At 46.1% G+C, this 23782-nt stretch overlaps 1 protein-coding gene across 10 annotated transcripts in view; it reads left to right on the top strand.

Moving 5' to 3' along the window:
• Nucleotides 1-20784, top strand: part of LOC120670024 (protein SWEETIE-like) — a 43094-nt gene extending 22310 nt beyond the window's left edge. For 2 of the 10 annotated variants that reach the window (XM_039949986.1, XM_039949987.1), the window contains exons 27-48: nucleotides 154-203; nucleotides 333-432; nucleotides 503-559; nucleotides 1219-1286; nucleotides 2377-2470; nucleotides 3048-3271; nucleotides 3394-3541; nucleotides 3646-3714; nucleotides 4857-4913; nucleotides 6213-6299; nucleotides 6418-6546; nucleotides 6629-6829; nucleotides 6913-7356; nucleotides 8528-8581; nucleotides 9590-9687; nucleotides 9863-9956; nucleotides 10064-10199; nucleotides 18051-18361; nucleotides 18447-18590; nucleotides 18675-18839; nucleotides 18925-19050; nucleotides 19247-20784. In XM_039949986.1, the coding sequence (XP_039805920.1) occupies nucleotides 154-203; nucleotides 333-432; nucleotides 503-559; nucleotides 1219-1286; nucleotides 2377-2470; nucleotides 3048-3271; nucleotides 3394-3541; nucleotides 3646-3714; nucleotides 4857-4913; nucleotides 6213-6299; nucleotides 6418-6546; nucleotides 6629-6829; nucleotides 6913-7356; nucleotides 8528-8581; nucleotides 9590-9687; nucleotides 9863-9956; nucleotides 10064-10199; nucleotides 18051-18361; nucleotides 18447-18590; nucleotides 18675-18839; nucleotides 18925-19050; nucleotides 19247-19957 (3567 nt within the window). In that variant the 3' untranslated portion in view covers nucleotides 19958-20784. Of the gene's footprint in view, nucleotides 1-153; nucleotides 204-332; nucleotides 433-502; nucleotides 560-1218; nucleotides 1287-2376; nucleotides 2471-3047; nucleotides 3272-3393; nucleotides 3542-3645; nucleotides 3715-4856; nucleotides 4914-6212; nucleotides 6300-6417; nucleotides 6547-6628; nucleotides 6830-6912; nucleotides 7357-8527; nucleotides 8582-9589; nucleotides 9688-9862; nucleotides 9957-10060; nucleotides 10200-18050; nucleotides 18362-18446; nucleotides 18591-18674; nucleotides 18840-18918; nucleotides 19051-19246 lie in introns of all 10 variants that reach the window. The other 8 variants (XM_039949982.1, XM_039949979.1, XR_005673007.1 and 5 more) reach the window with 7 other exon arrangements.
• Nucleotides 20785-23782: the final 2998 nt, after the last annotated feature.

Raw genomic sequence — 23782 nt, 5'->3', positions numbered from 1 at the left:
GCCACATATTCAAGGCTAACATGACCTGCATTTAATAGTGGACTGTTTTTTTTCGTGGTTCATAGACATGAACTCCTGTCCTTCAACTATTTTTCTCCTTTTCATCTCTAAAGAAGCTAGTTCATGTAACTTATGTTTTTTTCCCAATTTCAGTCTGTCATTGTGGAGATAAGTTCCTCAAATGAAATGGCTACACTCTTAGAGTATGTATTCAGCATAAACAACTTGCCTTTTTTATTTACCAAGCAGCTTGTTGGGAATATGCCAAATTAGTAAGTAATTTTGAATGCATTTTCTTTAATATTTGACATGAAAGCTAATGAAACGTGCAGATCAGTTAGATTTGCTCAACAGCTTGTTCTTTTTGCTCCTCAAGCTGTTCCTGTTCACGCCCATGTTCAAGGTCTTATCCCAACTCTTTACTCAAGACAGGTAGATGCTGCTGCTGTTATTTGCTTTCTTATTAACATTTCCCCTCTCATAGTAGCATTTTTTTTTTCAGCCAAGCCTTAGGTACTTAGCAGTGTCTACACTGCGTCACCTGATTGAAAGGGATCCGGTAAGGCCTTGAAGTTGAGATGCTTTATTTTAGAGTTTCAAATGCCTAGCAGTTATTTCTATTAGTCGGCATATTCTCAAGCTGCTAACTTGTACAAAGTCAAGCTTAGTGGAATGCCTGTTTCATCTCCTGAAATTCTATTTTCAATAATGCCCACTAGTTCAATAGGGTGTGAAGTGTAAAAGTTATAGACAATTTTCTTCTGCCATAAAGTTATCATGTTTCGGATGGCAGTAAATGTATCTATTAGTCTATATTGCTTATATTGAAAAAGACTTGAATTCTTTTCATTTTTTTTAAATCTAATTGCATGATCATTCTTAAAGTTGCAGACATCCGGTGAAAAGGGTCTAACTTTTGGAAACTTGAAATTTTGTTGCAAAGATTGGCTTGATTCTTTGCAAACAATGATTGCAGATGATGCGAAGACTGGATATTGCGATGGTTGCTGCAGCCTTTAGTCCCTGCAACATTTGTGAACACCATTTGCAAGAAATCAAACCAGTGTTTGCAAACAAATTTCAAAGTTTCCAACATTTAGCCCATTTTCATCGAATATATCCCCATTTAAATGCTTTACTTGACTATATTTTTCTGATTTGGAAGATTTTCATGCAACAAGTTGGTTGTCTTATTTAAAGCTGAATCTTCTCTACCAGGCTGCAATGATCGACGAGAACATTGAAGAGAATCTGTTCAGTATGCTTGATGAAGAGACAGATTCTGAGTATGTTATTTTATTTGCATATATGATATATACTCCATTATAAATCCATTCAGATATCTACACGGTCTCTGTTGTGATACTTTGACTAGCAATGTCTATAAAATATATTATTATAAATGAAAATAGTTATATATAATGATGGTATTTTTCGTAATGAATCTAGTATTCTAGTAATGCCAATCTTGTATTATCAATCTATATAAATTTTGGATATTGATAGTTAGATAGAAGTTCTTTGGACAAACCTATAAGGACTTATGTTTGTGATCAGTGAAATTATATTATTAGCCTAATGGTGAACAATGGTATTCAGTTCTTCTAGTGCTTGTTGTTTACAGGTGCCCACTTAGCATTAATTGTTATTTGCAATGTTATATTTACATTTAGATGCCTTATGGCAAACCTGCAATATTGTCTTGCTGTTTCTCAGATATATTACTCTGCTATGATTCATTAGACATTAACTGCTGTCATAATTTGTTTTTCCTAAACTGTGGCGCTGTGTGTGACATCCAGAAATGTACCGTCATGGGACATCAGATCCCATCTGTAGTTCCATTGAACCATTGGTATTGTGCCACTTGTCAATAGACAATAGTTGTATGTGACTGACTTGCGGACACACTTTTGGTTAAGAGTTGTATACTTGTATTACATCATTATTTTGGAGGACCTCTTTTTGTTCCTTTGCATATTTGATAGTCTATATCCTGTTTAACATGTTTTTCACTGCATATCTACTATCCTTCAGTTCTAAAATGTAAGAATTTTTTAGTTTTATCTGAAGTCAAACTTCTCTAACTTTGACCAAAGTTTATAGGAAAATATATCAACATCTAAAATACCAAATAAATGCACTATCAAGACATATTATATGGTGGATTTAAGGAAAATAATTTGGTGTTGTGGATGTTGGTGCATTTTTTAATAAACTCGGTCAAAGTTAGAGAAATTTGACATAGGACAAAACTAAGACCTCCTGCATTTTTGGAACAGGAGTATTTAAATTTGATTTAATTGTCCAGCTGAATTTACTTTTTGAAAAGTTATGAATTATGAAATGCTAATCACTAAATGTTCAACTGTGCAGAATAGCAGCGTTGGTTCGTGCAACTATTATTCGCTTATTATATACATCATGTCCACTACGTCCCTCGCGTTGGCTGGCAGTTCTACGAAATATGGTATGCTTAGTACATACTTTGCTTTGTAAATTTGTTGGCTGACAGTTCGACGACATACTGATCAGTACATACTTCTACCGGTGAAACCAAAGCCGGTGAATCCAAAAAAAGTAGCTTCACCTGGCTTCTAGTTCATTTTTACCTCGGTTTACAAAACGGCTTCACGCTATACCTCAATTTGCGCAAAACAGGTGAAGCCGAAGCCGGTAGAAGCTTTCCCAAACAGGCCCCTAGTTTACACAATAATCATAGTTTTGCTAGTTCTTTCGTTATATCAATACATAATTAGCGCAGTGGAAATTTTGCTTTGCAGTGTCACTAGCTGCAAGCAGGTGGCTGCTGCAGAAAAAAAATCCAAGATGGAGGGGAAAAAATAATGGATCTTGTGGGGATTAGATTAGTCTAACCCTAACCCTAATCCTTGCTCTGATCCCATGTCACTAACCATGGGGATTTGAGAAGATAAGATCTCCATTAGTGGAGATAGCAGTATATAGATAACCTCATGGGCCATATGGGCCTATAGTATTATGGGCTTGGAGTTAGTAAACTGATGTCCTTTTTTTATGGCACTCAGGTTCTTGCTACATCAATTACAAGAAACACAGGTGAAGTTCTATCCAGTTCTGGACATAATCCCCCTGATAGTACACCTGAGAATGATGTATACTATGGAGAAGATGAAGACAACATGATTTCCAGCTCAAAGCAGGAGCAAGTCCACCGGGCTGCTTCTATATCCAGCCAGTTTCCTCAAAGGAATAAGCACCTCAGATATCGCACCAGAGTTTTTGCGGCAGAGTATGTTTACTATTTTTGTTTATAATCTATTAATTTTTTTGTTGCTTCAACCAAGTTCAATTTGTCCTGAAGATGCCCTTTTTTTCACTTTTATTTTATGATTTCCTATTGTGTGAAAACAGATGTGTTAGCCATGTACCAATTGCAGTTGGAGCAGAACCAGCTCATTTTGACCTCTTGTTGGCAAGGAGCGCAATAGCTAAAGGGACTCATCTGTCAAATGATTGGCTAGTGCTTAAGCTACAAGAGCTGGTCTCACTTTCATACCAGGTTTAGACATAAATCAGATTTTACATTGTGAATGTAAAACTATTCGGGGAACATTTTGTTCAAATTTACTAAACATTTAGCTGACAACTGCCTTTGGGTCGCAGATAAGTACTGGACAATTTGAAGGAATGCAATCGATAGGTGTCAAGCTTTTGTGTTTGATTATGGACAAGGTACACCAGCTATTTTGATATTATGGCCTGGAGATAAATACATATTCTAGTTTGTGCTGTGATGTTTAATCAGTTACGCTTCTTGTTCAAGGCAAACATCAGAAATTTGCATCAGGGCTTAAATAACTAATCGCCTACATATCTTGTCAACAAAGCATTCTTATTGACATTTAAAATGAGACGAACGTGTAGTAAATGGTTTGATGAGGTTCATTATTTCGTTGTTCTGCAATTTAGCCTCCTGATTAAGCACAGGTGATGAATAGAGAAATCTACTATTCAACTTACATGTTCATCGTGTTGAGGAAACCAAATACATACTTATGAGATTATCTGATCAACTACCTATGCGTCGTGATCATGCTAACGTTTCATCACATAGTTTCAACTGATTTGTACTTTAGGTATACTATGAGCAGAAAATCTTCTACTGTTTACAACAACAACAACATAGCCTTTTTTTCCCAAGCCAGTTGGGGTAGGCTAGAGATGAAACCCGAAAGAAAATCTTCTACTGTTTATTTAACTAAAATTTATCTTTAAGAGTATTTATATTGCTTATATGAAAATGATGAGTAGATTGCATCATGAAAAATACTATAAATTTTATATTATTATGCTTGTACAAATACATTGTGGAGTAAGAGGAGGGTCTATGTGTGTGTGTTTGGTGTGTGTGTATGTGTTTCGAGTGTGTTGTATTTGGTGTTATTCTTCTTCTTAATGCAATGATACACAACTCCTGCATATTCGAGAAAAAGAATATTTGCATCCTGTAGACCATGGAAATTCAGGTTTCTTTACAAGCGGGAATGCTATTGAATACTAATTCAGACCATGAGTTATGAGTTCTTAATCGTTAAGTTGTTTAAAGTTGTTTTTTGCCTGTTTGCATGCTCATATGCGGCCGTGCCATTGATCTTATACCGTTGATAGTTGCCCCATTGACTGTATTTGTTGCTTTGTTTTCTTTTCTCGATAGCCATGAATTTTTTTTCAGACTGGCTTAGCATATCTGCCAAATCATAACAAAGTGTCTTATGATTTTTTTTTAACTAGTGCTATGGATTATGATTTCTTTGGCTGCGAGTTCTTATATCTTCTGTTATAAATAACATCGTGACTATCTATTTTTTTAATAGTTTGCCATGGCAGTGGATCCCGAATTTCCTGGGCATATCTTGTTGGAACAATTTCAGGTGATTCTCAGATCTTAATTCCTTTTAAGAAAAAGAAATATGATGCTGATATGGCAGGGAATTGGGATTTTATTAATCTGGAATTGCGGCTAACAATGGCATGATTAATCCTACATTATAATCCGAGGAGGCTGTGAGCTCCTGGGACTCAATTCTTGCTTACTGAACTCAAAAGTCTACGACTTATAATGCTGGGCCTAGCAAGCAATGCTAACAACCAAAGATAACAATGACCATAATGATGCTAACAACCCTGCTGCTAGCCAACTCAATCTATCCTATCATACTACATAGCTGTCACTGGCTTCTTGTTGTGCCTCTGTTGCTGGTAGGTGCGCTGAACAAAAGAGTCCACGATAGATTCCTTGGCGTGTGATTACATATCCGCGTGATTAGGAGAAAAAAGTAGCCTGGTGTAGAGAGCGGGATTTGTACAACACCACACACCAAATGTGGTGGGGTGACATTTCTATTATATAGCCAATGGGCTTGTGTATACATGGAAAGGAATAATCCTAGACATGGAAAGCGCAATTACAACACAATTATAGCTATATCTAATGCCCGCCTGCAGTCGTAGCGGGAGAGTCTCGGACGCAAAGATTGGACCTAAAGTCAGTGAACAACTATACAGTTAGGCCTTTCGGCATGATGTCCGCGAACTGGTGTGAGGATGGGACATGTAAGACTTGAACTTGCCCCAAGGAGACCTTTTCGCGGACGAAGTGGATGTCGATCTCGATGTGCACCTGCCCTGGCCAGAGCAGGATGAAGAGGAGGAAGATCTGGTGGAGGCGAGCAGGGCAGTGCTGGTGGTGCCCTTGTCTTCATTTGCAAGCCAGAGTTCCTGGAGCCCTAGAGTGTCATGGGCCTGTCCCGGGGGGGGGGGGGGGGTGTTTGATGCCATGCAGAAGGTTGAGGACCAACTGCGAGTCGGAGACGCTGTGGCCGATGTCGCGGAGCTGGTTGGCCGTGGATTTCGTACACTGGCAGAAATCCGAGACGGAGGCATCACATTGCAGCATGGAGTGGAATTCATGGTTGAGGAAGATGGTGCGAGACTCTTTGTTCGCGCAGAAGAGGCCTTCAATGGCGACCCAAAGAGCCCGAGCAGTCTGGTCGTCTCCCTCCATGGTGAGGTCGAGGACGGAGTCATCGACGGACGTAGCAGTCGGCTTGGTCCCAGTCGGGGTTGGTGGGGTGCATGTATTACTGATAATGCCTAGCTGTATAGGTACTGTTTAAACATTTCATGGATCAAATATTTCTGATGCAGACTATATTTGTTTTGATGTGCAGGCCCAACTTGTTTCTGCTGTTAGAACGGCCGTAAATACTGCTTCTGACCCACTTCTTTTGGAGGCTGGACTAGAACTTGCTACTAGGGTTTGTATCAGAACAAAAATGAAATTCTTGTTTTGCTATTATTAGTGTCCCTCCTAATCACACTACATGTATTTATTATACACTGTCATTTATAAGCATCTATGCTTAAAAAAAACAGGTTATGACAAGTAGCATAATTGGTGGGGACAGAGTGGCTCTTAATCGTTTGTTTTCTCTGATATCACGCCCGTTAGGTGATATCGAGGGCCTATTTTATCCATCTTTTGCTGACTGGGTTGTTTGCAAGGTATTTTAGTTCTCCTAAACTGGCGCATACTTAGATGTCAGGTAGTGTCCTCAGTATCTAACCTAGACTGTGTGCGTAACAGATTAAAGTTCGCCTTCTAACTGCCCATGCAGCAGTCAAGTGTTACACCTATCAATTCTTGAGGATGAAGGAAAATGCTCCTGATGAATATCAGCAATTGGCACCTTCACTTGTAAACAGCTCAACTCTATTAGGAAAATACTGGATTGGAGTCCTCAAGGATTATGTTTCTATTAGCTTTGGTTTGCACTCAAAAATCAATGTAAGACAGTCAACCAAGCCTCAACAATTCATTCCAAGGATTACATAATTATATATTGATTTATATTCTATTCTCTTTTACAGTACAAGCCATTCCTTGATGGGATTCAGTCATTATTAGTCTCATCCAAGGTGCAGAAGTATCTTGATGAAGTTTGGGCATTAATTCTTCAAGCAACAGCTCTTGATGCTGTGCCTATGGAATTTGACATGAATAAATCTGATGATTTACTTGAACTGACATTTATATCTGGCCATTGTATGGTCAAATTAGAAAGAACTGAATATGAGTTCCTTTGGGGGTTATCTATCCTTGCACTATTTCATGCATGCAAATCATTGAAGAATAGTTCTTTGAAGATCAATCTTGACTTTAGACAAGACAAAAACTTTGAGGGATTTATTGTTGAGGGACTAGATGATCAAAAATCTTGTGATCAGGTCTTACCTGTGTTCTTGTCCCTCACAGCAGAGGTCTTTTTCAGCAACAATTTCCTTTCAGTGGATAATTGCCTGGAACTCCTCCAGGTCAGTTTACTTTTCTGATATTCATGTTTTCTAAGTTGTTAAACTTGCTGACTCCTATTTGATAAACATCTATATGTAGCATTGGTCATTAATTTACATTCTAACTGTATATGTATGATTTTCATATTTGTATTTTTTGAGTTGCATGCACCGACCACTTCAACCCAAAAGTTTAGGCCCTGTTTGTTTCCGCTTTTCTAGACCTCGCTTTTCTGAGAATCAGGATTCTGAGATAAGCCAGCTGTCTGGAGAATCGGCTGTCTGGATAAACTGGGTGTTTGGCATATGTGGCAGTCCGTTCGGCGTCGCTTGCTTTTGCGGGCTTTGCGGCAGCACACATGGTCCGACAGCCATGCAGCGGGGCAGCTATTGCGGCCACGCCGCCGCCCCGACCAGCATCAGCACGTACCTCGCCGGCTCATCTGCGAACGCTGCCATATCCCCTGAGGCTATCCGCCACTCCCAAGACGCGAGTAACCCTGCCGCCGCCACTGCCGCCGCCACGAGGTTGGTTTGCATCTGCGTCCGCAGCACCCACCGCAGCGTCGGCGCCCTGACCCACCTCCCGAAGGCGAGCTCGTAGAGGGACAGGATGAGCGCAAAGACGGTGGAGGTCGCCAGTGCGAGGACGAACCCGGCCGCGTACCTGCCCCGTGGTGGCACCGGCCTCGTTGCAGAGGCGGGGAAGCTCGTGGTGGCCATGCCGGCAAGGACGACGAGCTTGCTCGGCAAAGAGGTTGTCAGCCCTGAGCACATGCTTTCCAGCGAGAACGAGCTTGCTCTTGGCAAGGAGGTTGTCTTCCCCGAACATATGCTAGCCGGTGTCGCCGGTGACTTGACTAATCCCTACACCTAGTTCACGGCAAAGACGGGAGTTGCAGGTTGGCCGGCTGCTCATGTAGTGTGTTGGAAGGGACAGGGTGCGGGCTTGCGGCACTGCTGGATACTGCAAGCCGAGCCGCTTGGTCCGCTTCCGCGATGCGGGTTTGCTGCGCGGGCTGAGCTGGCGGGTTTGTGGCATAGCCCGCCCCACTTGCATCCCTAATACTCAGCCTCATTGGCAATCTGATTAAATATAACTTCTTATTCTTGCAAACACTAAAATGTACATTTGTTGTATTCTTTACTCCAAAACCATTCCTATATTGACAAGATTTTTGTGCCAGTGCAGGCTCTTACATATGCTGATTGCTCAAGTGCTCCTATCATCCGTCTGTTCACTCAGGTAAGTCATTCTGGTGATAATTACTGCAGCCTAGGTCAGGTCGATCAATCACAGTTCAGTGCTAACCTTTTCAAATTCAAAAAAGGCAACATATTGCACTTTTTTCAATGACAATGCTTTATGCATATGCATTGTAGTAGTCCACTAGGAATAATAGGAAGAACTGGCTGGTTGCCCTCCCTTTGGAGGCTCTGACTGCTTTAAGGTTCTTGCTTGATTATGACTGCTGCTGCTGCTAGGTATTAGCCATGAAGATTAATAGAGACTGGTCTCAATACCATGACAGTTGGTATGTTTAAGATGCTGGGCATAATTCGTTTGATGTAGAGTATGCTTATGGCTCTTATCGGCTGTGTTTGCATAAGGTAGAAGGGATAGAATAAAACATGTGATCCATGCAGTGCAAATAGAAGATATAAAATTGAAACATGGATAATATTGACAGCTTTTGTTTTACATGGGAACATAGCACTATTGTTCTAACTGTAACTTCTGAGTTGAAGCTTCATCATCTGCTAGTGCTTTTATTCTTCTTGTTAGTTTGCTGACCTTTTTTTGGCTTAACAGCATTTTTGTTCTCATGTATCCACCTAGTTTAGCTCCAAGTAACAATAGCTAATTCCCGTAGGAAGTTTGAGCTGCAGTGCTCTAGCATCTAATGGCACTTAAGTCCTAGTGTTATCATTGCTCTAACGAGATTAACCGATGTGATGGGGAGTTGTTTTTTTGTAATTGGATCTTTTCCTTCTTAATACAAAGATACGCAGCTCTCTTGCGTATTCGAGAAAACGAGATTAACTGATGTGGACTTCCATATTTGCGAGTATAGTTGTTCTCTTCTTTATTTGAAGGGTTAACAGTGTCTCTGGTACCATTCCTTTTGCATCTAGGTAGCAGTATTCTAACCCAGTAACAGTTTTCCTTTTTTCTAAAAAATAAGCAAAATACTTCATTGCATGTCGCTTATTTGTAATGAGACTACTGACGAATTTTTGTTTCACCATGAAGGTTATCAGGCTCTGCCCTGACAGCTTCTTTGAGGTTGAAGCCTTTGTCTCCTCTGCATTTGAGTTATTCTCTCAGTATCTCGGCATGATACTTCAATGGTAATCTTGCCACATTGTAGTTCATTTGAGACTTTTTGCTGCATGTTCATCATTTCAAGCTTCCTTGCTGCAGTGTTACTAGATTCAAATCAATTGCTGGTGTTAAGTTATAACCTTTTGTTCCTTATTAAATGCAATATTGGCAATAAGATCTGTATTTGTTATCACACTGCAGTAGGGATGGGAGATCTCAGAAGTTTTCAAGTAATACCTTGATTTCTGAGTTGTCTACTGCAAGTGAGATGATGGCTTCTCGAATGAAAGGAGAGGTAGTGATAGGCTGCTATTCCTGGTCATGTCTAGTGGAAAACTGCCTTGGTACTTTCATCCTTGGTACTTTCATTCATGGAACCTAATAGCCTGTCTCATCTAGCAGGATCTGTGGAAGCTGATGATGATACTTGTATCCACATCACAACAATCATTTGAACAAGTGTCGACTATTGTATGCTTGTCAAATATAATCTCCTTTCTTCAAAATATCTTTCCTTTCATGAGGAAATGTTTTAGAGGTACCATCTTCTGTTTTTCTTGATTTCTTGTTATTCTCCAAATATATTCACCTGTCCTGATCCACTTATGTTTACGTGAAAATTTTGCATTGTCCTTAAATGTGCGGATTCTTTTTCGCAAAAGAATGAACTTTTCTATTGTTATTGGCAAGTGTTATTCAATACTTCACATAGGATTTAGCAAACTGGCAAAAATACATTTGAAATGGTATGAAAATAGGTGTTGATGTGTTCCCATCCTTTAAAAGGCAAACAATCTGATAAAAAAAATATCTACGAAAGGGTTTCAATTCACTTGCGATCCTTGGTGCCTGGATTATTTGGAAACCAGAAATGCCTGTGTCTTCGATGGAACAGCACCAAAGTTGCAGGGAGCTCTTGAAACCTTTAAAGATGAGTATCACCAGCAAATCTCTGGCGCCAAAGGGCTGACTGCCCTGAGCCAAGGGAGTACTATAGCTGCTAATTAGAAGGTCTAGTGTTGGTCAGGTCCTTTTTATCACTTGTTCGTATAGTCCGGTTCTTGTTTCAGTTACATCCCTTACTCTAGTCGGTTCTTGTTTCAGTTACATCCCATACTCTAGTCCAAGGTAAAGTGATGAGGTTGTATTTGGACTTTTTTACTCTCTTAATACAAAGATGTGCAGCTCTCCTGCGTGTTCGAGAAAAAGAAAAACTCAAAAAGCTGCAACCGCTTGTTGGAACGTAGTCCAGTTTGAAAGGGGCGTACCCAGTGTCATAGGCTTCCCGCACTGCGCGGGGTCTAGGGAAGGGTTGTTTTAAGCACCAAGACTTTCCCGCACAAATGTGCAGAGGTTGGGGCTCGAACCCGGGACCTTCCGATTACAGATAGTAGGCTCTACCGCTGCACCAGGCCCGCACAAGCATGATCCAGTTTGCTTTACTTTTATTTTTTTGAGTTACAGTTTGCTTTAATTATGAAAACAGTAAACAAAAATTAATGAGAATCCAAGATTTTGTACTAAAGTGTTGTCCCTTTTGTCTAGTGGTAACAAAATCGAATTGCTCACAGTTTTTCCACGAATACGCAGGAGAGCTGAGCATCATTGCATAAGAAGAAATTTACATATAGTACAACACACATATGCCTGGACGAATTGCTCACCAATGCTTACTGTAGGAAGGAATAATAGATGTATTCCTCCAACCCTAGAAGGGTGGGTATATATAATATCTATACATGGGCCTCTATACACATGAGCTCAATATACACCAACACCCCCCCCGCAGTCTGAACTACCGACACAGCGGTGTTCAAAACTGGACAACAAGAAAGCCAACACCCCCCCGCAGTCTGAACAACCGGCGCAGCGGTGTTCAAGACTGGACAAGAAGAGAGTACAAAGGACTAATACCCCCGCAGCCACAACTAGCCACCGGCTACGTTGAGGCTGGAGCGAAACTCCGAGAAGGTTGAGGAGGGCAGCCACTTGTTGAAGATGTCAGCAAACTGGGAGGTAGTCGGGACATAGAGTACCCGAACATCGCCGATGGCGACTCTATCGCGCACGAAGTGCAGGTCAATCTCCACATGCTTCGTCCGCTGATGCTGGACGGGGTTGATGGAGAGATACACGGCGCTGACGTTGTCGCAGTAGAGGAGCGTGCTCTTGGCGAGCGGGCTGTGGAGCTCCGCCAAGAGCTGTCGTAGCCAGGACGCCTCCGCCACGCCATTAGCGACAGCCCGGTACTCCGCTTCAGCACTGGAGCGGGAGACAGTTGTCTCTCGCTTGGACGACCAGGAGACCAGGTAGCCGCCCAGGAAGACGGCGTAGCCGGAGGTGGAGCGACGAATGTCCGGGCAGCCAGCCCAGTCAGCGTCGGTGTAGACCACCAGCTCAGCAGAGAACGAGCGGTGAAGCACCAGGCCGAGGTCCACTGTGCCACGGACGTAGCGGAGGAGACGCTTCAGCGCAGCAAGGTGGGACTCCCGGGGATCATGCATATGGAGACAGACCTGCTGGACAGCATAGGTGAGGTCCGGCTTGGTGAAGGTGAGGTACTGCAACGCGCCGGCCAGACTCCGGTAGGCCGTAGGATCAGCCACCGGATCACCCAGATCAGCAGACAGCTTCGCCTGAGTGTCGACAGGAGTGGAGCAGGGCTTGCAATCAGTCATCCCAGCCCGCTCCAGGATATCAAGTGCGTACTGCCGTTGGTGAAGGAGAAGATCAGACGGGCGAGGCTCAACAGTGATGCCCAAGAAGTGGTAGAGCTGACCAAGATCCTTCATAGCGAACTCCTGCTGTATCGAGGAGATGACACTCTGAAGCAACAGCTGACTGGAGGCTGTGAGCACAATGTCATCGACATAGAGCAGCAGATATGCAGCCTCATCCCCACGACGTTAGACGAAGACAGACATGTCAGACTTGGCCTCGGTGAACCCCAATGTCAGCAAGAACGTGGCGAACCGAGAGTATCAAGCCCGAAGAGCCTGGTTCAGTCCATAGAGAGACTTGTTGAGCCGGCAGACCATATCCGGACGACTCGAGTCCACAAATCCCGCTGGCTGAGAGCAGTAGACAGTCTCTGACAGAGTGCCGTGAAGAAACGCATTCTTCACGTCCAGCTGGTGCACAGGCCAAGAGCGCGAGAGCGCAAGCGAGAGGACCGTGCGCACCGTAGCGGGCTTCACGACTGGGCTGAAGGTCTCATCATAGTCCACACCAGGCCGCTGAGTGAACCCCCGGAGAACCCAGCGAGCCTTGTAGAGCTCCAGTGTGCTACCAGGCCGACGCTTATGCGTCCAGATCCACTTGCCAGTCACCACATTGCAACCAGACAGACGCGGCACGAGGTCCCACGTCTGGTTGGCAAGAGCCGCGTACTCCTCTTCCGTCGCGTGACGCCAGTGAGGATCCGCCAAGGCGTCGCGGACAGAGGAGGGTACCGGAGAGACCCGCGGCTCTCCCTCGGTGGCGGAGAGAGTCGCGGCCTGAGACGCCATCCGCCGAGTCACCATGAGATGGATATGCCGAGGATCCCGATGGATGATTGGCGGGTGGTACACCTCCGGCTCGGCTCGAGAGGGAGCCGGAGCAGGTGGTGGCGGCGGTGACGGCTCCGGCGTCAGCGTCGCAGGACCCTCCGGAGCAGGAGGCGGTGCCGGTGTCGACGCCGAACGACGCCGGTACACCTGCACCGGCTCAGCGTACCGCTGCGGTGCCGGAGTCGGCGCCGAGCGACGCCGGTACACCTGCACCGGCTGAGCGTACCGCGCAGGTGCAGGGGAAGGCACCGGGGCCGCGTGTGGCGCATGGGAAGGCACCGGGTCCGCGCGTGGCACGATCGGAGGTACGGGGCCCGCGCGTGCCGCCACCGCGGGCACCGGGGCCACGCTCGGTGCAGCAGGTATCACCGAAAGCGGTGCCGGTGTGCCGGGAAAACCTGCAGGAAAAGGACAGATAGGTAACAGTGGCTGAACCACCGGGTCAGTCGGAAACAGAGACTCCAGCTCGGGGTCAGGTGAAGGTGTGGAGGAGGTGGAGTAGGGGAAATCCGACTCGTCAAAGACGACGTGTTGGGAGATCAGAACGCGGCGAGAGGTGAGGTCAAAGCATCGGTACCCCTTGTGGTCACGGGAGTACCCGAGGAACACACAACGAGTCGAGCGGGGCGCCAGCTTGTAAGAAGCAGTGGCGGAGGTGTTAGGGTAACACGCACACCCGAAGACCCGAAGGTGGTCGTAGCGAGGAGGGGTATTGAAGAGAGTGGTGTGGAGTGGGAGCAGGAGAAGCAGTGGACGGAAGGCGGTTGAGCTGGTAGGTGGCGGTGTGGAGGCTCTCAGCCCAGAAGCGCGGGGGCAGAGAAGCCTGAATCAGAAGGGTGCGAACGACGTCGTTCGTCGTGCGAATTATCCGCTTAGCCTTGCCGTTCTGATGAGAGGTATACGGACAAGACATATGTAGCTGAACACCCCGAGACAGGAAGAAGGACTGGGAGGTGGAGTTATCGAACTCCTGCCCGTTGTCACACTGGACGGCCTTAACGGTGAGGCCGATCTGAGTGGACACCCAGGCAAAGAAGTGGAGGAGGGTGGGGAAGGTCTCAGACTTGGCGCGCAAAGGGAAAGTCCAAGAGTAATGAGAAAAATCATCAACAATGACCAGATAATATTTATAGCCAGACATGCTGAGTACAGGAGATGTCCACAGGTCACAGTGAGTCAGATCAAAAGCATGCGCAACATGCGAAGAAGAAAAAAACGGAAGTCTAACATGACGACCTAACTGGCACGCATGACAGGTGCTCAGCATGAGCCATAGTACATGGAACATCGGTGCTACGGCTGAGCTGAGCCAAAACGTCGCGACCGGGGTGACCAAGCCGGCGGTGCCAGGTGGTGGAAGAAGGCGTCACGACAAAAGCAGTAGACGAAGAAGCCGAAGGCGAGACAGCGGAAGCAGGAAGCCGAAGAGTGTAAAGGGGTCCCGGGCTGTCACATCGGAGTAGCGGACGCTAGGAAGCCGAATCCTTCACAGTAAGACCAGAGGAGTCAAATTCGATAGAACAAGAGTTGTCAGCAGTAAACTGGCGAATAGAAAGAAGGTTGTGAACCATTTGAGGAGCAACAAGAACATTAGGAAGACGAGGAGCAGAACCCACGGCAGTGACAAGAAGGCAAGACACATCACCAACCATGATAGAAGAAGGAAAAGAGGGGTGTGGGGGTCGGATAGAAGAGAGGATACCGGCATCAGGAGTGGTGTGGAACGAGGCACCTGAGTCGGCGATCCACTCGGTGCTGGCCGGCGGCGTCAGTCCCATGGTCCTGAAGGACTGCGCTAGAGCGGCCTGGTCCCACCCCCCAGGCCAGGTCGGCTGCTGGCTGGGCTGAGCGGGCGGGGTCCAGGACGGCGCGAAGAGTGGAGCAGCGCCAGTGAACATGGCCGCCGGCTAGAGCTGAGGACAAGGCCCCCCTCCCGGACCTTGAAACGGCCACATCGAGATGCGCCCTGACCATGGGTTGCTGAAGGATGGCCAGGGCGTACCTCCAGGGGCAGGGGCAGGGGCAGGGGCAGGGGCAGGAGCCGGAGCCGGAGTCGGCGCGCCCCGACGGCCCCCACCGGTACCGGTACCCCCAGAAGCAGGGCCACTAGTGCCACCACCACTACCACGTCCCCCCCACCGCCGGCGACGTCCAAGCCCCCCCTCCTCCGGTCTACCCGGCGGGAGCAGCACCAAGGAGGGAGGTGGCAGGAGCAGCGGAGGAGGCCGGTGGAGCAGCAACGAGCGCGGCGGGGGTGGGCGAGGACGATCCGGGCGCGAGACCCCGGGTGATCTCCTCGAGGGCGAGGTCGTCCCGGACCTGCAGAAAGGTGGGGAAGGGCCTCTGGCGGGCGATCTAGCTCTTCAGGTGGTCGTAGGTGCTGCTCAGGCCCCGTAGGACATTGAGCACCAAGACCCGATCGGACACCGCATCCCCGAGGTCGTGAAGAGCATCGGCCATGCTCTTCATCCGCCGGCAGTACTCACCGACGGAGAGGTCCCCCTGCACGAATGTGCGAAAGGTGGCGTCGAGCTGGAGGGCGCGGTACTCGGCGTTGCCGAGGAACTGCCCCTCGAGAGCCACCCAGGCCTGCCGCGCGGTGCCGCCGTGGGTCCTGACGAGGTCCTGAAGATCTAGTGAGATAACCCCGAAGATCCAGGACATGGCGACGCTGTCGAGGCGAAGCCACGCCAAGTCCCGCGCCTCGATCGGCGAGTCGACGAGGACGTGGTCGTCGAGGGCGTAGCGGCGGAGGGCGAGGAGGACCTGGTCCCGCCAGCGGCCGTAGGATGAGGACGCAGGGTCGAGGAGGACAGAGACCAGGGCCCTGATGTTCTGGACGCCGGCGGTCTGGAGGTGGAGCTTGGCGACTATGGGGTCGGTCGGGTCGTACCGGGCTCCAGATCCAGCGGGCGGGGCCTGGTGGGAGGAAGAGGCGCCGTGCCCGGGGTCGACGGGCTGGCCGGAGGAGACGCGGAGGTAGCGCACCGCCTCGGCGACCTGGAGAGCGAGGGCGTCGGCTGTGGCGCGCTCGCGCTCCTAGGCGAGGGCTGCCACGCGGACCTGCTCCTGGGCCGCCGAAGCCTCCGACTTGGCGGCGAGGAGGGCCGCGGCGAGAGCGGCGTCGGCCTGTTGCCCTCGGAGAGCGGCGGCGGCGAGCGGCGCATCCGCGGGCGCCTTCCCGAGGCCGGACCACGCGGGATCGGCGGAGGCAGCGGCGGGCTGCTTGCCAGCGGCGCGGTGGGCGGCGGCGGCGGCTGGATCGGACGCTGGGGCGTGCATCAGGGCCGGATCGGCTCCTGCGCCCACGGCCCCTGCATCCCCTCCAGCAGCGGCGTCTGGATCGGGCTCTGGGCCGTGCAGCAGGCCCGGATCTGCAGCGGGAGCACCCGCAGCGGCCCCCGGCACCGGCGCGCCGGCGACGGCGCCGGCGCCGGCAGCGGCCGCCCAGGCGGCGGCTGCAGAGGGTCCGGTGGCCGACCGGGCAGCGGCAGCAGAGGAGGGTTGGGGAGGGGGCGGCCAGATCTGGGGCCAGGCGGCGGCGGCGGCGCCCGGCGCGCCTGCGCTCGCGCCAGCGGCTGCTGCGGCGGCGGGCAGGGGCCCCCGTCGGCCCTACACGGCACCGGCCCCGAAGCAGAGGAGGGGGCGGCGGCCCAAGCTGCGATGGAGCCCAAAGCAGAGGAAGGGGCGCTCGGAGTAGAGGAGGAGGAAGGGAGGGGAGGGAAGGAGGAGAGGGGAAGGGAGGGGACCGGCGGCGCCGGCGGCCGGCCGTCCATGGCCGGCGGCGGCGGCAGCTGCGGGCTGAATGGGAGGGAGAGAGAGAGGAGGAAACCCTAGGCTATTGATACCATGTAGGAAGGAATAATAGATGTATTCCTCCAACCCTAGAAGGGTGGGTATATATAATACCTATACATGGGCCTCTAGATGGGCTATTATATTAAAGGAGAAGAGAGGGTTAGTACCTTAAGTACAGCACACCGATACAAAGTTTAAAATATTACATGCGTGCCCTTGATTAGACAAAAGATGATCTTGAAACTATCAACCTTGGTGCCCATCACTTCCAAATGCGAGCGATACCATGACCGGAACAAAACATATCCCTGAAAGAAGTTTACATAAGCTGATTTACTTGAGTACTGTCCCTAGCAAGAGAGCTTTCAATGATGTGTACAATGCTTAGCATAACTTAACCAAGTTCATTTCACGTAGTGTTCATTTCTCCTCTTTAACACAGATGAGCTCAGAGATGACAATCTTTGGTAATTTATAAGGCTCTACTGTTTTCAATGTTCCTTTCAAATTTTGTAGTTTTAAGGTTTGGTTGGAACAGAATATTCAATAAAAAGGAATGTTAATTCTGTTAGGCATCTTGAGCACTAACAAGTGGGCCAATCCATAGGTTGCTACTGCATCATTACCCCACAACTCCCAATGTTTAGCTTACATTTAAAGTTGATGGCACAAAAGGGACCTTAAAAAGGTATCTTAGAGGATACCTACCTAGAAAATTGCTGTGAAAGCGAGTATGGCTGGGAAATTGATAGATTGATTAACAAGAGTACAAGGAAGTACATTATATAGGCAAGGATCATCTAGGGTTTATAGAATACACCCAATCAACGGAGATCCTTGCCTAATCCAAATCAACTACCATGAACCCAAGGGACAACCCTAGCCGCCTAGGCTGGGCGCCAAGGCCCAAAGGTCCAGCCCACTAATAGCCTTGCTAACATGCTGGACCAAAAATTAACTCTTCCCCTATGAACATGAGATAATAAGAGAATTGTTCAAGAAGAATGATTATAAGTATTGGCTCCCCATTTGTTTTGTAGAAAGAGCGGAATCAGATGGTGAGCACATGCAGCTGAAAGTTGTTTTAGGAGCTTCAGTTAGCCTAGTGGCATACTTCTGTACAGAGTGTGCTAAAAGGATTTCATTGCTTGAAAACAAGATATCTGATTCCTACAAGCTGTTGGCAAAGATACTACTTTTTTGCTTAGGAGAAGCCACTGTTTTTGCAAAACTTGTTCACGAGATTGGAAATCTAAGTGAAAATGGAAGTAGCAACGATGTGCTCCTTAGCGGCAGCTTCAGGCAGTGCACACAGGTTATTCAGGGTTCACTTCATATTACCAACATAAAGGTAGATAACTATCTCTGCTTATTATTGGCTTCCAGAATACAATTCATTGGTAGTGGTTAGTTGTGAAGTTGTTTTCACTAAGCAGGTGCACATGCTGGGTTTGCATGTACTGAGAAGCTATGCACAGATGGAGCTAACAGAAGGTGCAGAAACAAAGACAGATTCTTTTATGATGTTACTGACAGAATTGTTGGGAGATGTGTTTTTGGTGATGCAGGCTACATTGAAGGTACTGTTTGGAATATTATAACTATATAGTTGTCGAAATTTCTGCAAAATAGGGTGGTGTTATCTGACATAGTTGTTACTTCAGGAATGTTCAAATAAAGAATCTGTCGGTGTTATTGATGAGTGTTTGAAACTTCTTTTCCTCTTCCACACACTAGCACAATCAAAGAAATACCAACAAGATGCTACAACTCTTCTGCTGGAGGCCTTACTAATGGTTTTCTATCTCTCCAGTGATACAGTTTCACAGGTAGAATTTTATTTTATTTTTCGTCTAATCATGCAAACCCAAAAAAAAAAATTGATGTTCAGTTTTCTACAATGTTCTGTTTCAGGAACTTGCTGAAGTAAACACCATTTCCAAGAAGTTGTTCTCTCATTTTATTCAGATTCCGTCTGTTGCTATACAGCTCAAGGATGTAATGCTTTCTGCACCACCTGAAAGAAGACAACAGCTTCAGGTATTCCTTACTATGTGCAGACTTTCTTTTGAAGGAATTTCGTATGTGGTAATTGTACATAGATGTATCAATGCACGCTGGTTTGTTTTAGGCTTGATGTTCATGATCTTGAGAATTTGTCAATGCCATCCATACTCTGTGCATGATACTCTTCCTTTGCACCTTGAAATACCCAATAATCTTTGCATATCTGCAGGACATGGTCCGAGCTTCAGTTAGTCATGGCCAGATAACAGTGCCAGTGAATATGAGTGCACGCTCAGAGCAGAATGTCCAAAATAGTAACATCAAGCAGAATGTCCAGGATATTAACAAAACACCTGGGTTTTCAGCTGAGTCCACCCCTGAAGGTTCTGTGTGTTGTGCAACTCAAGGGAAGGATGAAAAGGAAGTTGATGATGATGACTGGGATGATGACTGGGAGGACGCTTTCCAGTCTCTTCCAGCAACTACTGCCAATGATGCTGTTGATTCTGGTGATAATTCTTCTGCAAGTAGTTATAAAAAACAGATCCCTCAGGAAAATATTAGTGATGCTGACATTGCAGCTGATGCTATCGAAGGCGGAACTTGTGGCAAGGAACTTGAGGATCCTTCTGATTTGCAATGCACAAGTACTGAACGACAGGCAAACCATGAATTCCCAGGGTCATCCCAAGAAGATAATGTCAAACTTGAAAGACATCCAACAGTTGATGGGAAAAAGCCATCGGCCCATATTGAGACGGCAGATGAACTTTTGCAGGTTCATGAAGATGCTGATCAAGCAAGTGAAGATCTCAAAGGTGTCTCTACAGAAATTCACAGGATTGGAGTAGATGTCCACGATGGAAATATTACTTCTAAAGATGATTCCACAAGAAATTCAAGCAATCTGTCAGATATTAAAGAGGATGACTCCAACTAGGGCAGCCACACTGCATTTAGGGTTGGTAGAAAGTTTGTGAAGGATGAGAGCAAAAAAGAGCTGTCAGGGTTGGCCTCCTATGATGCTGGCATACCAGGTAGCATGTCAGGAAATGTGATGAGTGGACTGAAGGAAATGAGCATCCTGCGGATGTGGTCACCAATTCAGAACTCTCAGGAGGGAAGGTCAGATTTCATGTCATAACTAGGATGAACATGCGACCAACCTTTTCAAAAACTGTAGAGGATACCCATGACTCAGGAAATAAATATAAAGATTTGGATCCTTGTATATGTGCCTCATTGTACTTATGAAATATGAGTGTGCAATTCTGTAGTCTGGTTTGAGTGTGCAGTTCTGTAGTCTGGATTGAGTGTGCAGTTTTGTTGTCTGGAATAACCGTTTGCACCGATATGTGGCCATGAAGGAGAAATATGAGTGATCATGGTCCATGGTACAATGTCGATCTGTATGGGCAGCAATGAAAGAGCTAGCTAAGTGGAAGTGTAAACTTTGTTTACCAGTACTTTAAGATGGACTTCAGAACTTGCCAGCTGACTGAACATTTATACCTACTGTTTGATCTCATGTTTGTGTTAGGTTTCATGTTGTAAATTTTGGCACAGAACATTCTTTCGGCTTGTACGTACTTACCATCTGATGTTTGTGTTGAGCACCCAATGACTGATCCGTACATGTATTGGGCGCATGATGCAACTTACGCTAGTCCTAGTTCTTTGTACAACTTAGCCACGGTTTGACTACGTGTGGTTGCCACACTTTGACCTTTGACTATTAATGTCATTATATTCATGAAATTGACATCATATGAAGTTACTTTCAAATATAAATTCAGCGATAGTAAGTATATCCTCCATTCCAAAATATAAATCATTTTTAACTTTTTTGTGTTTCATCATTTTTATAAAAAAAAATATACATCAACATATATTGTGCGAAGGTAAGGCATTGGTATATTTTACCATCGGCTCGTTGCCTTGTAGTTTGTGATCTGATTGATTGGATGTCCTCAATCGGTCGTGGTCCTTGATAATTATAGGGAGGGGAGGTCTTGCCCCACTAGGATTCGAAACCCTAATTAATTTCGTATCAAAATATAACTCCTAACTCGGACTGGGCTGTCTAGACTGGCCTGATCACCCATGCCAACCAGTCTGGCCGATCCGGTCTAGGTGAAATCTTCCAGAGATCATAACTCTTTCTTCCGAAGCCCAAATCGGACGTTCCATATATGCATTTTGATCGTCTCAACGAGAGCTGTACAATGGTAAAGTCTTTTTTGTCTTTTAAGCAACTTGACCAGATTGGTCTGACTGGTTTTGGGGATATGTCTTACTAGTCCTCCCAGTCATGCCACATTTGGGTGCGAACATATGCCCCATGCCACTCTGGTATTTGCTGACCACCACAACTGTTGCTCCATTGATTCTTGCTTGCACGTCCGCTGCGACCTCCTCTTTTGATTGTGAGATAAGTCTGAGGGACATCAACTCGGCTACAAACACTTGTCTTCTTGTTTCTCGTTGTTCTCACCTCTTTCACCATTAATAAGTACACTTTTGACCAGATCATTATTAGCGATAATCGGTCTTTGTGATGCTCTACAATTTGAATATGTAGAAGGATATTGAATGATATACGGTTGCATATGCATTCTACTATAATCCAAAGGTGAATAATAGCAAGGATACGACCAAACCCTTAATGGATATAGTGAAGCAGCATGATTACCTTGATGTTTGAAAAAAATCCGGTTGGTCACAATGTCCTGCCGATAGCTTCATATCATTATCTTTACTTCACACCCTCTTCTGCTTTGGAGTGGCTGCTCTCTTCTTATACTTGGCCAGAAGTTTTTCAACTTGGCCTCCCCTTCTTTTTTCTAGGACTTTTTGCAAAATTTCCAGAGGAACCGGTCAGATCGGTTTCAAGATCGGTCAGACCGATTTATGCAGGCCTGGAGTCCCTCTTCTGCTTTTGCCCCTTGAGCGTTAAATTTTCCAATGCAATTTCGAGGGACTTCTTCACTGGGACCTCCTCATCATGTTTTAAAGGCTTGGATCTCTTTTTTCACCAATGATTACATTTTTCTCTCGTGCCCCCAGCCTGTTTGACGAGCTTTGCACATCAAAATTAACAACCAGAGCTAGCACAGTTCAAAAGATGATGTCTAATACAGAACACCTTGGCCGCAATAATTCTAAGGACGATACTCTTATATCGATCATCTCCTTCTTCAATAATAAAATATGCTATAATTTGGCCTTTCATAAATTTTGAAGATTCACAAGCCAAATCACACTTAATAAATACATAAGCCCATTTGCATATTGTTCCACTCAAATTGGCTTACATAACATGTGTCTAATCGCATCAGTTTCACATGCTATTATGTAAGAACATCGGCACACATAAATGGTCCAAAATGTAAGTTCACCATGTTGGTCACCATATTGCTATGCTCTGGTGAGGCTTCATAATCCACCAATTCCTCATCATCATGTACTTGAGAAACTTATGGCACTTCATCATGAGGAGTCGAAACGGGTACCACCAATTCGGCTTGCTGCTGAACTGCACACTCAACTAGTCTGATCGGTTGCTTCAGGCGGTCGGATCGGTCATTTGTACCTGTCAGATTGGTGTCAGTGATGGTTAGACCGGCTTACTCGGGATGTGTCCCCTTGCATTGCAAAACATCGGTCCATTTGTATGAAAAATATATTTTGCACATGCCGACCTGATGCCCATTGTTTTAGAGTGTCAATCCTCCACCTTCATGTCTAGATATCTCCAGCATCGAGCCATCAGATACCTCTACATGCTTTCTTACTGACAGTTTGCAAACTTTCTAGCTCTAATTAAAAAACTTATAATTCAGCTTTATTTGCTGATGTTAAATCTTTCAACCATCTCAAGACCTCAAAACAAAACATAATCAAAGCCTTTAGCACCCTTTGCAAATCGATCTATTGAATAAAAACTTCATGAGGTAAATCACCATTTGCATATTCTGCCCCCGAGCACTAAAGTCTATTGAGCTCCATATTGCTACATTTTTGGTTTTGCCTCATAATCACCTTGTGCTGAGAATGCCAGCGGTGTTTCCCCATCGCAAGCGGCCAAAACGGGCATTGTCAATTCTACTATCTCATCTGGTGTAATCTCAATCAGTCTGACTGGTTGCTCTAGACGGTTAGATCGGTCGGTTGTACCGGTCAGACTGGTCGCCTGAGGTGGTTTGACCAGTCGTGCTGGCTGGTCAGCTACTTTGACCCTTCATACCTTGCCCTGAGGGATCAAGGATCTATACTGGTTGAACTATTTGTCCCTCAACTTCTCGAGCTTCTGCTCCTTCTCCTGATAGCGCAAGCGCTGCAGCTTCCTCCTCTGTGTACGAGTCAACCCTGATAGACACCACCTTGGTTTAAAGTACTTTGATGTTGTAGTGCTGCTACCGTTGGATTCATGATCATTATTGTGGCAGAACCACCCAAACTAACTAGGCCCGGGTGCACTGATCTTCGTTGCTAGGCAACACCGACCCAAATCGGCACGCACCGGTAGTTCCTTGAGTGATGCCCCGATAAAAGCCACACTATTCCAGGATCGCACAGACAACACCCACACGAAAGTGAGCCCAGAGATTACAATACAGATCATTTCATACATCTCAGAGTTTTGCAGTGGAAAATAAATTTATTACAAACCCAGTTCAGAGTAGTAAAGTACTACAAAAGTCTTAGCTAATACAGTTCATCAGAGTTCATTATTGCTACGGAAGGATGAAAATACGATAACTAC

This window comes from Panicum virgatum, chromosome 4N, assembly GCF_016808335.1.
Source record: "Panicum virgatum strain AP13 chromosome 4N, P.virgatum_v5, whole genome shotgun sequence".
NCBI classification, from domain to species: domain Eukaryota; kingdom Viridiplantae; phylum Streptophyta; class Magnoliopsida; order Poales; family Poaceae; genus Panicum; species Panicum virgatum.
This window is presented reverse-complemented; position numbering and strand designations above follow the sequence as displayed.